The sequence below is a fragment of the Diuraphis noxia genome, unplaced genomic scaffold (assembly GCF_037042655.1).
Source record: "Diuraphis noxia isolate RWA-SAM2 unplaced genomic scaffold, SU_Dnox_SAM2 contig0002, whole genome shotgun sequence".
NCBI lineage: Eukaryota > Metazoa > Arthropoda > Insecta > Hemiptera > Aphididae > Diuraphis > Diuraphis noxia.
In genome coordinates, this window is record NW_028301712.1 from 12,484,000 (window position 1) to 12,498,627 (window position 14,628).

Consider the following 14,628-nt stretch of genomic DNA (forward strand, 5'->3'; position numbering starts at 1 on the left):
AAATTATGCACAGATATTGTCAAATGTCAAGTAACGTTTTGATGATGGCTTTTTTAATTAGGTAGTCGGTACTTATATTAATTAAATTGTGCGCTGTGGTCATTACTCATCAAATTCACGAGTACCTAACTAACATATAGATATCATTACTATCATGTGAGAGCATAAAAATACAGATCGGCTGCATGCGTTTGTGGCCTTCTTCTCGTCATACGTTATCGCCAGTTTGACGCCTTTATCCAGTACCCATAAATATTAACACTGTACAGCTGCCGGATTATCACATTTATCGATACGCCGAGGAAACGTATTTTATTATGGCTAATAAAATCTCATATAAGCATAATATTTACTTATAGTTTAATATAATAATTTATATTAAATTCTCGCCGGCTCCGGTGCATAATAAATTGTTTTATTATTATCACCATCATCACAGTGACAGCAGTGCAACGTGCTGCAAGCACCAGATATATTATTATTATACGCCGGAGCTACTTGTGCAGTTCGACGACGACGACGACGATGATAATAATAATAATAATAATAATAATAATAATAATAATATGACGTTCACCGCCATCCCAGAATATCATGACTGCTCCGATGCATGATCACAATTCACCAAGATGTAAAGCCTGTAATTCAGGTAAGTACCTATAAACATATTATAATGATCGTATATTATTAAAACGAGTATATAATATATAGGGCATAGACTGCTACACAAATGCACTTACAACATGATAATATATAAGATAAATGATATAATATGATATTCACATTCGCATCGAGTTTTATGAATGTACGCGCGCATCATACGTTAGATCCAACATATATATATATATATATATATAATATATTATAACACACACACACACGGTAATATAGTGATTAAAAACGATATAAATCTGTATTATAAGCATATAATTATCGACGTTGTAGTCAATAGTAAATAGTAATAGTAGTCACTTGTGGTTTTATTAACACGTCTTAACGTGAGCGAGGGGCCGTAACACGTTTGGACAAAAAACGATAGATTTAGACACGTTTAAATGTTAATTTATTTAATATTAATTTAATATATTCTTAAGGCCTCAAAAAATAACACAACCTTTGCGTACATCATTTTTTAAAATAATACCACGAATGGGTATATAAACGTTTAGTACCGCAAACATTTATTTTTTTATGACAAAATATGGACCGATGTCTCGTAGATAATTTCTTATATTATATTTAAAAAAAAATATATCTGATCTCGAAATATATTTATTATTTAATGTGTTCAAATATTTCTTGATAAAAACTTACTGCCAACAGTATCACCATAATTTTCTAACATCACATAATAGTTTATTATATTGATCCCCCAAAACTTTTATTTTACTGCTAATATTTTATATTTGATGGAGTAGGTTATTGTATGAGACTTACAGATTTTGCTAAAAACATAAAATCCCCCCCCCCCCCCATCCAAATTCATAATTACACCACTGGGTCAGTCGCTGCCGTCTAAATAAACACGTTAAATTATATCGACTATAATATTTAGTGAGTTCCCAACATAATACACCTACCCATCTACCTCATTACATAGTGCATTCAGTACATATTTTACAACGAAGCACAGACGCGTATTTCAAGTATGAAAATCTGTATAAAATAAGTAATATTGCAAACATTATAGGTATTTCATATATTTTTTCACGGTAACCGTGGAATTCTCACAGGAATACATGTCGGTTAACCAGGTGGCGAGGGCGACGGAGGGGGGGGGGAAACCGCACACTGCATCATCATTTAAATTCCGTGTACCTATAGTATTACTATATTATATACCTTAATGCTTAATACTGTCTTGTAATAAGTACTGTCCAGCTATTATGCTCACGGAGCGATTATAATGATCCATTATGCACGCGAGCGATTTTTTTGACGATTACGATTTCCCCGATATATATATATATATATTATATATATACCTATATAACTTCTCCTCGATTTCAGCACTCCTCCTGCTCAATTTCTCTGTTATCATATAGCCTATTTTTTTGTTTGGAAAAATTTAACTATCGCAGTATTTTTACAATCTCGAATTCGTTATCAAACATTAGAGTTGTGCACACTTATTATTCGTAATCGCCGAACCAACGACTTAAAAATGCGAAACTCGAACGAGTGAACGAAGGAGATTTCACTATTCGCCTGGTATTTATTTTATTATTAGTTATCGTCATGGACATTATTAAAATTATTAAATATAACGCGGGCCTTAGATGTACATTACATGCAGTACATTGAAATTATTTATACACTCGCGAACGTGCCTACAGGTACGTATATAGTATATAATTATTTAATAGTAGTTAGTAGGTACCTACCCAATAAGTATACTTCCAATAGCGCTCTAAATAGGTATACGGTATAATATACATGGTTTTGGTTAGCGCCAGGTTTACTATACTCATCCATACCTATATGTAATTGAACGTTGAACATCGTTTGTTTTTTTTTAAATTATATAGGTTGATAAAGCGACTAATATTATTATCACGATATTTCAAACATGCATTACAAGGAAATATGTAATAATTTTTAAATTTAATTAAACTGACTGTTTAAATAAAACACACAGTCCCTATTCCTATAAGCGTTTAAAGGTATGTATATAAAGATACCCAGTACAGTTCTTAAGTCTAATTACCCATCAACTATAGGTTTAAATTATAACTTTTTAAAATTTTTGTCGTGACCAAGAATTACTATATAAATAGTGGCCCATCAATGTTCTGAGATTGTTTTACAATAGGCCATAAGTGTAAGTAAATTTGTCTGATTTGATGATAATCGAATCAATCGTGGAAAGTGGAACTGAAGGTGTTTGAATCAAAATAATTAAGAATTTCGGACTTAATAGTGTTATAATACCTTATTTCGGCGAAATTGGGTGGATTTAAATTGAATATTTTATTGTTTATATTATATGTGATCAAGGTAGGTAGGTATAAATTTAGATACAGAAAAAATTTTTGATAATTTTGCTAAAACCTGTATTGGTCATGAATTTAAATATCCTAAAAAGAAGAAAATATGACTTAATGCAATGATGATATTAAAAAACTTAAAAAAAAGCCCTTCTTGTTGAAGACGTGATGTTAAATAAAAGTGATTATTAAGCAGAAAATCAATTTGTATAGTGAGTATTTAAATGTACGTAATTTGGCGGTTATAATATGATTGATTACGTAAAATAACACGTGACGAAAATGTCATTTGGATGACCTTTGTACAGCCACCGTCTCTTTCGTCTGGTACATATTATATACTATATATATATGTATATACCTATAAGGATATCCAGAACAACAACTGACAAGATTTGCGTTTGAATATTTACTAGGCATACAAATAAGGTGTTATTTTGTTTGAAACAAAACAAATTCGATGAATGCGAGAAAATAATTTTTCGGTAGAAGGCGTAAAACATTCACACACATTTGGATGGTGGGTAGTGTTGATTATAACGACTTCTGCCTGCAGAGACCACTTTGATACTAGTTCGTCGCCACTTCCTACTCATATATACCATTAAGAAAAATAATAAAACATATACGTAGAGGTACAACGACGTAACTAAGTGTGTACCTCGACTATAGGCTGCCCGCCGTCGCGTCAGTCCTATAGTGTAATTATTTGTCAGAAGTTTTTTTTTTTAAGTGATACCGGTTTTATTATCGTTTTAACACGGTTATAATAATAGTACTCGTCGCGACTCGACCTTATAATCATAACGCGCTTCTGACTTCTGTATAACTTTATATGTATATATACATAATATATACATATATACAAGCAGTGCGGGGTTTGGACATTTGGCTGTACTGCATCATAATAATATATATTGGTAGTATACACAGATTTGGAGAGACAGGTTAACGTAATTGTTATTACTGAATAATCACTTGTATACTAAAATACTACCTATATACGCACGACAAGTGTGTTATTTTAGGTGGATAATCAAACTCTCCCAAAGTTCTCGGAGTAAGTCGATGATTTGGCAAAAGAGCATCTCGAACGATGATGTGTATAATTAATTAAAATTATTAAAAACCTGTTGACAACCATACGGCTCCATGTCCAAATAATTGTAAGCTGCTGCAGTTGCAACACGTCTGCAGTTGGCAGTCCGGAGAAATTTTGATCGAAGTTCGCCATCCCAAAAATCAACTCACGATCTCTTAAAAATTAAGCTCTCAGCTAACAGCATTTCTGGTTTCATTTGTACAATCAGTGTGCTACATTCCCAAACGCTAATTGAAATGCGTATCAGCCTGATGCAACCGTCGCGTATACGTGCGGAACTGCCTAAACTGGGACGTAGAAGTCACAGTGAGGGCTGTGCAACAAGAGTCGCGTATATACTGCATATAATTACATTTTCCGAGTGTATATACCTACCTATGTCGTCAAGATATATATGTTACGGGCAAACCCGGGTAAACCTCAGAAATGCCCGGTCAAAACGCGAACTGCCCACAATATCCTCGGGCAAAACGTCATATTTCGGCTTTTGACCGGGCAAACCTAGTTATGACCAACCTCATTTGGGCAAAACTGTATAAGTACTGACTTTTATCGTAAGGGCAAAACCAAATAATCATAACGTATAATAATATAATAATCATAAGGGCTAATATGTCAACTAACATACTAACTGTATATATAAAAACAGCAGTGATGCCGTTGCATGTTCAATATTTTCATATATATCCTTAACAAATCATGGTTTATGCGAGATCATTTTCAATAGTCGATTATAATTTATTTTTAATTTAAATTTTGAGGCGGCCCGCGGGGGGCCCAAGACTTTTTAAGGTGAGCCCCGTCGCACCGCTGCTAGGTGCCATCATTAGAACAGTTCCCAATACTATATTATAAACCGAATTTATACATATTACTGAGATAGACTGTTGTTACGGAATAGTTATATATAGCTTCAGAGACGCCTTCGATATATATATATATTATATATATAGGTAACTATACCGTTTTACAACAAAAACCACAAGCATCAATGCCTCCATAATAGCCTAACACAATATCTGTTTATCATCAAAACCAAGAGTGTCGTGCGACGTTCGGAAGACGGAAAATAATCATGCGAATTGTTACAATACTAAACCGACCTCGGAAGCAGTACCTATATAGGTAGTATTATATGTACAGAACCACATGGCGGTCCAAAAACCGGTGGCGCCGATGTCATGAATTTAAGTACAATTATTGTTGTTGAATCGTGGCCCGCGAAATTTTCCTAACCGGGTACGCCGCGGTAACCCGATATTTATTCTATGTAGGTAACCGGTAGCTATCTATAGATGGTACGCCGCCGCCGCGGATCGACAGCAGCTTATACGACTCGCGTCGCACAGACGATACGATCATTGGTCGACGACCATTATTGCGGAGTACCGCGGCGTAACAAAAAAAAAAAAAAAACCAAAACAAAACAAAACGAACAATACACATCCTCCTCCTATAACCAATAATAATAACGATAAAAAAAAAAAAGTAAACGATTTCCATTTATATAGGTATAGGTTAGCGCAGTCTCCTTCGGCGTAGGTATAAATATATATATATATGTATATAGGTATAACTCGCGAACGAATACGATCGGTTTATAATAATACAATTGCAGTAAACAGGTACCCTCCAAACGATATATTTTATATAGATTTCAGCGCGTCTATATACATATATCATACCTGCGCACGTCCACCGCCGCCGACGCAGTTCAACGATTTCTCCGACTGCAATTTCAGCGAGACACAATGCATAATATGATGATAACATGAAATATATTATTTACAGTATAATAACATACGTAGTGTACTATATATAGCGTGTAGTTGTGTACGTGTGTGACGAGCAGACATTTCGTATTCAACGGGTATTACTGCACGAAACTGCAACTGTGCAAAGGTGGTCTGCACTCTGCAGTCTGCGATTATTATTATTTTTGTTTAGTTTTTCCACTCGTGTTGGTTGCGTAATATTTGAATTCCGTTGAAGAATATTCGCCCGTCAGTGCTGCTATAGGGTTTTCCTCAAAATCAAAAACTTACACGTTATTCAACTTTTACCGTTATAGTATTCCTATTATAATAGAGGTATACTAACGCGCCCGTCGTGGGTGGAAATCGGGTACTATTATCGGAAGAGAGGGGGGAGACTTTAACCGAGTACAAAGTAATAAAACATTTTTTATCACTTCGCTCGAATCGCCTTACTTACAATTTAATAACGAAATATGCGCCTAAATATCACAAAATTATTTTGCATTCAAAACCTTCATTAAGTTTTCAATTTAAATAAGTTGTTAGGTATGAAAATGTGCTCTCCGAAGTTATGTCATTGGTCAGAGCGATTAAACAACAACAAAAACATTTTTAAAAAAAAACCCAAGTCCATCCATTTGCACAATTTTATTCTGCTTGATATGCGTTTTGCGTTTATGTTCAAACTGTCAACCTCCTCTGATTGAAGTGGTGTTGTTTTTGAATACAAAGATTTATTGAATTCAAACCGACTCTTTTCAGCAGGAAAAGAAGACTTTCTGAGTTATCCAAATTAACTTTGAAATAATGTCGGTGGATTGCCGTTTTTAAAACACTTGACGAATATTTTTCAATATTAGTAAAAAATTATTCTATAATATATTGTGCATATCACTTTTCTACCGATCAACATTTATATATTAATAATACTACTATTGTTTTTTTTTTTTCAGGGGGCTCGAAGGAGACTTTTGAGTACACAAAGTCCATTGATTTCCAACAAAATGTACGCAAATGACATACCATTTGCATACGATTGTAGGACTATCTTAGTTATTACGAAAATAATGAATACATATATTCACACACAACGTGTTGTTCGTCAATCTTCTGCTGCGGTGCCTCGGCAGCATGTGTGAATAGAATTATGACTTACGAGTATAATACATATAATGTACATAATAGTGTCATGATGATAAAAATAGTAAACTACAATGCTGTCGATATATCACGCGCGATGATGTGATGCACACTCATCACAAACGCACGTGGTAAAATTTAATGCGAAACAAAGAGGATATAGCATGTACCTAGGAGACTACTTTATAATAAAAATCAAGCGTTGAATAATCATATTATATTTTTGATACCTTATAAAAAATAATAAAATAAATAAAAGACGTAAGTGTCATCAATGGGTGGCTTGAGGCTTCTATTTATTCATTTTTTTTTTTTTTTTTTGGATAACTTATTTTATTTTTTGAATAATAAACTTATTGCGTCCACTGGTACTGCGTACGTGTATAACACTAATAAATAATAAAAATAATTTGCTACCAAACAATTGCTATTCTAAATAATGTTGGAAAAATCAATTTTTAATTCTGAATAATAAGCAATTATAACCATCACTGGAGTATTTAAAAAAAAAAAAAAATTATCCGTAAATGTAATTTATACGTTATTGTAGTAATTCATATAGGTACATGGCAACGTTGCATCGCAGTTAAGTATTCGATAACAACCAGCAGCTCATATACGCGTACTAACATATTAAGGTCATCCCTAATTACTCGTTTTTATTCGTTCCAATGATTCGCCGAAAAAAGCACGATCGTATAAAAAAAAGGTAAAATTGCTAAAAAGGTATATTGATCTTCAAACCAAGATACTTACTTATATCTGTGGATAAAATCACGAAACTCGGTATATTATTTTCTTCACACAATTATGTGTATTGAATATTGATAAAAATTGCAGTTTTCGTTTCTTGACGGACGTTTGCAAATCCGCGCAACACATCTCGACATTATTTGCTAGTTTTTTTTTTTTTTACAGTAACAAAATTATTCACGATTTTCAAGGATTATTCATAGAATTTTCGTATCATAATTGGTAAAATATACAAGTCTTAGAAGAAAAAAATGCTCAAATCATTATCATGTTTCAGTATTTATGTTTATTTTACTTTATCTTTATACACAAGAAAAATATTAAGTAGCACACAACAAATATAATTATATTATACAATGAAAAAAATATCGGTCGTAACCGACTTCGCCAATTTCGCCGTTCAAAAATTTACAAAAAGAAGTCGGTATAATAATAATAGTCACTAACAAAAAGGATATGTACATGTCATGTAAATCTTTACAAAATTTTTTTTCAAAACGTGAGCAGATTTTTTTTCTCATAAAAAGTCCGTTATTAGCACCAGTTTTGAAAAAAGAAACCGCATAGGAACAGTTTTGCATTAAAACACGTTTTGTTTTTGGCGAAATATAAAATGTTTGTACTGGAATTAATTTTTTATCAAATTTTACTTTTAGACGATAAAATTAATATATTTTCTTTTCAAATATTTTATTTTTAGGAACATATTTTTTCGTCTTGAATGCCAGGGTCGGGTAAAATATATAATTTATAATAATATGTAATAATAATAAAAGATGGATATCTATTGCTTTTTGGGAAAACCAATACAATATACTATTTCTCTGCTATAACTAATAAAAATACAAAATAAAACGCTATTTTCTCGTTTAAATAATTAAATATTTATAAGTTAAATAATATTATTATACTATTGCACGTTTTCGTATTATAGTTTCTCTATAATATATTATATTATTATTTAATACATTCCCTAATCAATAAATATATTATGTATACCATTAATATCTATTTATAGTTAAATATACTAAAATGCCTTAAATGTAAATAATTTTCTACAATAACGAAGTCAAATATATATATATATATAATATATAGGTTTATATATATGTATAAATTATAATATATACAACATAGTAGAAACGCGTGTTTGTGAGTGTAATACGTATGTGTGATGAGTATGTGTGTGTAGGTGTTTAAAGGGGCGGTGGGGATGATTGGTTGGGGTGGTTGGGTGGGGGGCACAGGCAGCAAGGGTTTTACTTGACTATGGCCACTACTTATTCGTCGGCGGCCGACGCTGCAGCCGACGCCGAGTCGAGCCCGTTGACCATTTTTTCGATGGACTTCAGCTCGCTGCTGGTCGGCGACGGCTGATTAGCGGCCGTCCGTTGGTGATGGTGATGATGATGTTGCCGTTGCGACGGCGACACGGACGACTGTCGAGGTGGCGGTTGCAGCTGTGCCGCCGATATCGGTGACAGCTGCGGCTGCGACGAAAGTGGTGGTGGTGCCAGCGGCGGCTGCGGAGGTGATGTCTGCCGTCCGCCGCCGTTGGTTGGCGACTGTAGATCGAGCGGCGCGGGCGGCGGCGTACTGCCGGCCGACGAGCACCGGCCCGGCGTCACCGTTTCGAACGCCGAACCGACGGACGATGGGTGGAGCGGGTGGTGAAGGCCAAGGTGGTACGGGTGAAACCGGCCCAAGCCGGCGGCCGCGGCCAGTCCACTGGTGGTCATCTTGAATGGGTGGCTGCCACCACCGCCGCCGCCGCCGCCACCACCTGCACCGCCGGCCGCGGCGCCCTGCAGATACGCCTGCGTGAACAGCGAGCCCGGGTGGTGAGCGGCCAGCGCCAGCTGAGCATTGAATAACAGGTTGGTGGTGGGGCTGAGGGCCGATGGGCAAAGCGGACCACCAAGGCCAGGGCCACCGGGGTACATGCCGGGATATAGGTACGGCAATAGGTGCGGCGACGGTGGAATCGGTGGTCCGAATGACACGTTCGGTGACGGGTAGTCGCTAGGGCTGTGTCCGGGTCCTGTGAGAACACAAAACGCATAACATCAATATTGTGGGCTATTGTATAATATATGATGGGAAGCATTGTCAAACAATGGCTAGTATACGAATTAATAGGATATGTGTCGGAAAAATAGGAGGTTTTATTATTTTTTTTTTTTTCATTAAGGGGAACCCGCGGCAACATAGGCCGTTGGGTGTGGGGTGGCAGGCACGTATCCGGGGGGGGGGGGGGGGGGGTCCATGGGGTCTGCCCCCCCCCCCCGAAATTTTTGTGCACCGGCACATAAAATCATTAGGGCTCAGCAAAAGGTTTTATATATCAATTAAGTATAAAATTTGTACTAACAATTTATTTCGACTCTCCCCCCCCCCCTAAAATAAAATCCTGGCTACGTTCCTGTGGGGTGGTACGGTAGGGGTTATTTTTGTATATTTATTTGTAGGACTTTAAGTGGGTAGGGTTGTAACACGTGTTTGTGTATGTGTGGCAAGGATATGTTGCTAAAAATCCCGGGTGGTCACCCATCCGGGAGTTAGCAACTGCGGGCGGTACGTACGCTCAGTGCGTTTACGCAGATTAGGCGCCTCACAAATCCACAATAGGAGATTTTTATTCGACCATTAATGATGTATATTTCTGCGGCGTTTATTATCCATAAAATATAAGAAATAATTTTGTTTTTAAGTGGTTACCTAGTAATATATTTTATTGAGTAACATTCGTTGGTCACTGTTTCCCAAAATCACACTATCACATGTAATCACGCGGATACATGAAATTTCCCACGATTTTTTCAGAATTTTTTTAATTAATAATCATTTCGTGTTTGCTTAAAAATTAAAATTTATAATTTTTAAAAATTGTACTCGTTGATAAAGGTTGAAATGAAAAAAATATCTATTTTTTAACAAGAACTAGCCCAACAAAATAGTTTAGTTTTCAAAGTTATTGCATTCCTTGCGAAAGTCTTTATCTTTTATTCAATACTTAGACAAATATTTATCTTAGTCGTCATGTTTTATTTCTATTGAATTCTTTATTTCCGAAACTAATTTGATAAGAACTTTGAGAGAACACGGATAAAGAGGGTTAAGCTAAAATCGTGCACTGGACCGATCTTATACGGGCACCCTCTTAAATATTTTATGCTGTATATACGTTTTGGAAAAGAGTAGGATGTTATTATTCTCATGAAATCGTTTGTTCATGGTTGAACTCCTCTAAAAATTCTAAACTATTTTTACTGGACATATTGTAAAAATGTAAACACATACATATTCGATTTTTATGATACACTGATATATAACTATTATACACAACAATATAAGAGTATGTTATCACTTATATAATATACAATAGGCGCATAAAGCAATTGATAAAAAAAAAAAAAACCGCACTATTTTATCTTATTATATAGGACGTAACCTTACACTAACCCTAACATACTTTTTTTAAGATTGTTTTATAAACATTTAATTGTTGATAACACCTAAACGTTCTTAAAAACGATGGTATATGTATTATATTTATTTTAAATTAAATTATCTGCAGCTTAAGATACAATCATTAGCCATTAGTCATTAGTCATTACATATGATTTTAATATTTTTTTTTTACTAGTTACAATATAAATTTAATCTGCATTGTAGACGTAAGTCATTTTGAGTCACGATTTAAAACTGTTTTTTTGTTGTATTGGTAAAAGTTTTCGACGCTCATAATACGCGTAGATTAAAAAACATTGAGCGCTATTGAGCTACATACAATAAAACGATGAATTGTGCGATTTTTGCTCATGAACTTTTCTAGATTCAACCAAATAATCAAATAAAATAATTTAATGACAGTATTTCTTACCGGAAGGACCAGCTGACTCTTTGTCTGACGGCGAATTCATTCTGTCCCGGCCTGATTCAGAACAGCTACTTTCTTGTTCACTGTCAATTTCCTGCTGGTGAGCTTGTTGGTGGTGATGGTGTTGCAGGAATGCCGCATGGTGAAGGGCCGGGTGTCCAGCCAGTCGCCTCCTCATGGCATCCTCCAGGAGCAAACTACCATCGGCCAATCCTGAGAACCACGAACCTATTGATTTAAAAAAAACGCACTCAGTTTTAGTAAAATCGAAATAGAAATCTTCGAATTTAAAGGTGTATAAGATTTGGTCTTACCGGGTTGGTGGGGTTGGTGGTGATGGTGGTGGTGGTGCGCAGAAATTGGTGAGTCAGGGTCTCCTCCACCAACTACGTCCAATGGTTTGTCGTCTTCGTGATCTGAACCCGAGGGCTTTTCATCTTGGTTTTGGACGGTTTGGCCACCGTGTCGTTGTGCCGTTAACATTGCTTGCCTGAAAACACCATTACGTTGTACACATCTGCAGATCGACAGAAAAACAAAAATAAGCTTGAAACGATCTCCTCGAAACGACTGTTAAACTTTATCGTGTCTACTCGCACATATATAATAATATTCGATCAAAGAACCGTGGAGTTAAAAAGTTTTTACTCTCATTCCATGCGAATGATCATAGGTAATCGACGTTTTTATTTTTCTATTTCAACGGAGTTACATTTTTTTCAATGGTTAGAAATTGCGTAATACAGTCAATAGCTGTTTTCGGTGGAAAAAAAACCATTTATTTGTTTCATAATAACTACAAGATTGAAACGCATTACATACACTACGGAGCAACGGACTTCTTTAACTATCGAATGTTATGCTCCTTCCTGTAGGAGGTCTGTCACACGTTAAGCCCAAAACGAGTAATGACAAATTGCATTATCTCGTTTACTGAATTCCCGTGTATATAATCATATAGTATTATTATTATTATATGGTTTTTTTTCACAGTAATAAGGAAACGCGCGAAAAAGAAATCAAAAAAACGAATCTAGTCAGTCTCCTCGACGGCAGCGATGACACGACGATGATGATTTTTTAACCATTTTCGTCCAGAGATATAAAGCAGCACTATGTGGGTTGGCTAATGGATTCGGATTGACATTTGATTACGGTTAGGCGCTACAAAAATAATAATCGTTTCACAGATCCGTATATGGCACTCCGCCTCTTTACCGGGCGCCAACTATATACATTCCATACAACGATATAATTAGTATAATATTACAGACGATTACAATTATTATTTGTAAGGTCCCGTCAGTGCAATAAAAATGACACGAATGCGGAATAGGAAAAAAAAACTCAGATTAATCAATATGAATTAAATACATAATATTATTATATTAGAGACGAATGACTGTATGAATATACAATAATTATTATCGTTATTCCTACAATAGTGCAACGCATAAAAGTGTCAGAAAACCGGTGTACTCGTTTATCCGTTTCCCTCCATTGAGGACGATGAAATTACAATGACAAATAAGTCATGAAGTTTGGTTATTATTATGATCTTTCCTGCAGATGTGCTCGTATGGGCCATAATCAGCGAGCGCCGAACTTGCAGTGTAAATTACACCGATGTGTAGGTTTTTTGCTATAACTTTGTCTTTAAACTCTTAGTCGTACTCAAACAAATATAATATATTTTTAGAATATAGCCGATACGTTTCGATTTATTTTATAATTATATAATTTTGAATGGGCTTGAAAAAATACACCGTGAACACAAGGTCGTGTTGATAATTGTAGGTGTCTGCAGACAAAATATAATAACACTCATTTAGGTTCCGGCGAGTCAGAACAATATGATATTATTATACATACCACAACAAAGCGCATTGCACACTAAATCATTATAATTATTAATATTGTGTTTTTATGGAATTCGGGACACGGAAGTACGTAACGATGACGTAACGATATATATATATATAAATGGATTTTTATCTGTTTATTTGTCCTTATGCATTCATAAACGGCTGGATCGATTGCGACCAAATTTGGTGCAGAGATATATTAGATCTATATAGGCAGAAAATAGGCTAAGTTAAAAAGTGAGTGATAGACTCAAACCTGGGAGATGCTCAGACATTTTGAGATTTACGATGGACATTTTTGTTTATTTATAAATTGTCGCTATTAGTAATGATTGCTTATAATTATTATAACATATATCCCTGAATTATTTTAAACTCAGCGCACTTCATAGTCCGTAAAATATTTTGCATTTTAAATTATGCCTCCAAAAAAAAAGAAGATCGATCCGTAGTTGTACGCCTCAGCACGAAAGTAAATGGCAATACGAGCTTCAGAAACATTGAGCAAAGGAGATTATGAATGATAATTAAGCCTGTCACTTTTCACTGTTTTAACTTCTTCCCATTATAGGTCTAATAATATATTTGCACCAAATTTTGTCGCAATCAGTTCAGCCGTTTAGGAATGTGTATGGGACAAACAGATATATATATATATAAATGATATGTCTGTTTATCCTTTATGTATTCATATTCCAATAGCTGGGTCGATTACGACGACAAAATTAATCGGTACAGAGATTTATTAGACATATTGGCAGAATATATGCAAAGCTAAAAGTGATAGGTCCAAATACCATTCAATTGAATATTTTAATTGTCAGAATTCGCTCGATAAAACGAATAAATGTACATAATGATAAATTAAATTGAATATCGTTGTAAGATTATTACTTAGTATATCTTAACCGTTATCTATTTACATGCATAAAAACATACTGCTAGCATAATCACAGGAAACGAATTTTGCACACAGTTTGAAACATATGAGAGGTAGAATTTTTATCAGGCTACGAAGTGCACGGGATCAGCTAGTAGTGATAATATATAATGAAACATTGTTAGCTATAATATAGTCTACCATCGACACATATATGATGGCAGTCGATCTAACAACTCTGTATATTATGAGCATAATATAAAC

The 14,628-nt window shown here is 34.9% G+C and overlaps 1 protein-coding gene across 8 annotated transcripts in view; it reads right to left on the reverse strand.

The window, feature by feature from the left end:
• Positions 1 to 8,002: 8,002 nt before the first annotated feature.
• Positions 8,003 to 14,628, reverse strand: part of LOC107168974 (optomotor-blind protein-like) — a 51,545-nt gene continuing 44,919 nt past the window's right edge. For 6 of the 8 annotated variants that reach the window (XM_015518564.2, XM_015518549.2, XM_015518594.2 and 3 more), the window contains 3 exons: positions 11,934 to 12,136; positions 11,623 to 11,847; positions 8,003 to 9,780 (listed from right to left, as the gene is read on the reverse strand). In XM_015518564.2, the coding sequence (XP_015374050.2) occupies positions 9,020 to 9,780; positions 11,623 to 11,847; positions 11,934 to 12,136 (1,189 nt within the window). In that variant the 3' untranslated portion in view covers positions 8,003 to 9,019. The remainder of the gene's footprint in view (positions 9,781 to 11,622; positions 11,848 to 11,933; positions 12,137 to 14,628) is intronic. The other 2 variants (XM_015518571.2, XM_089218736.1) reach the window with 1 other exon arrangement.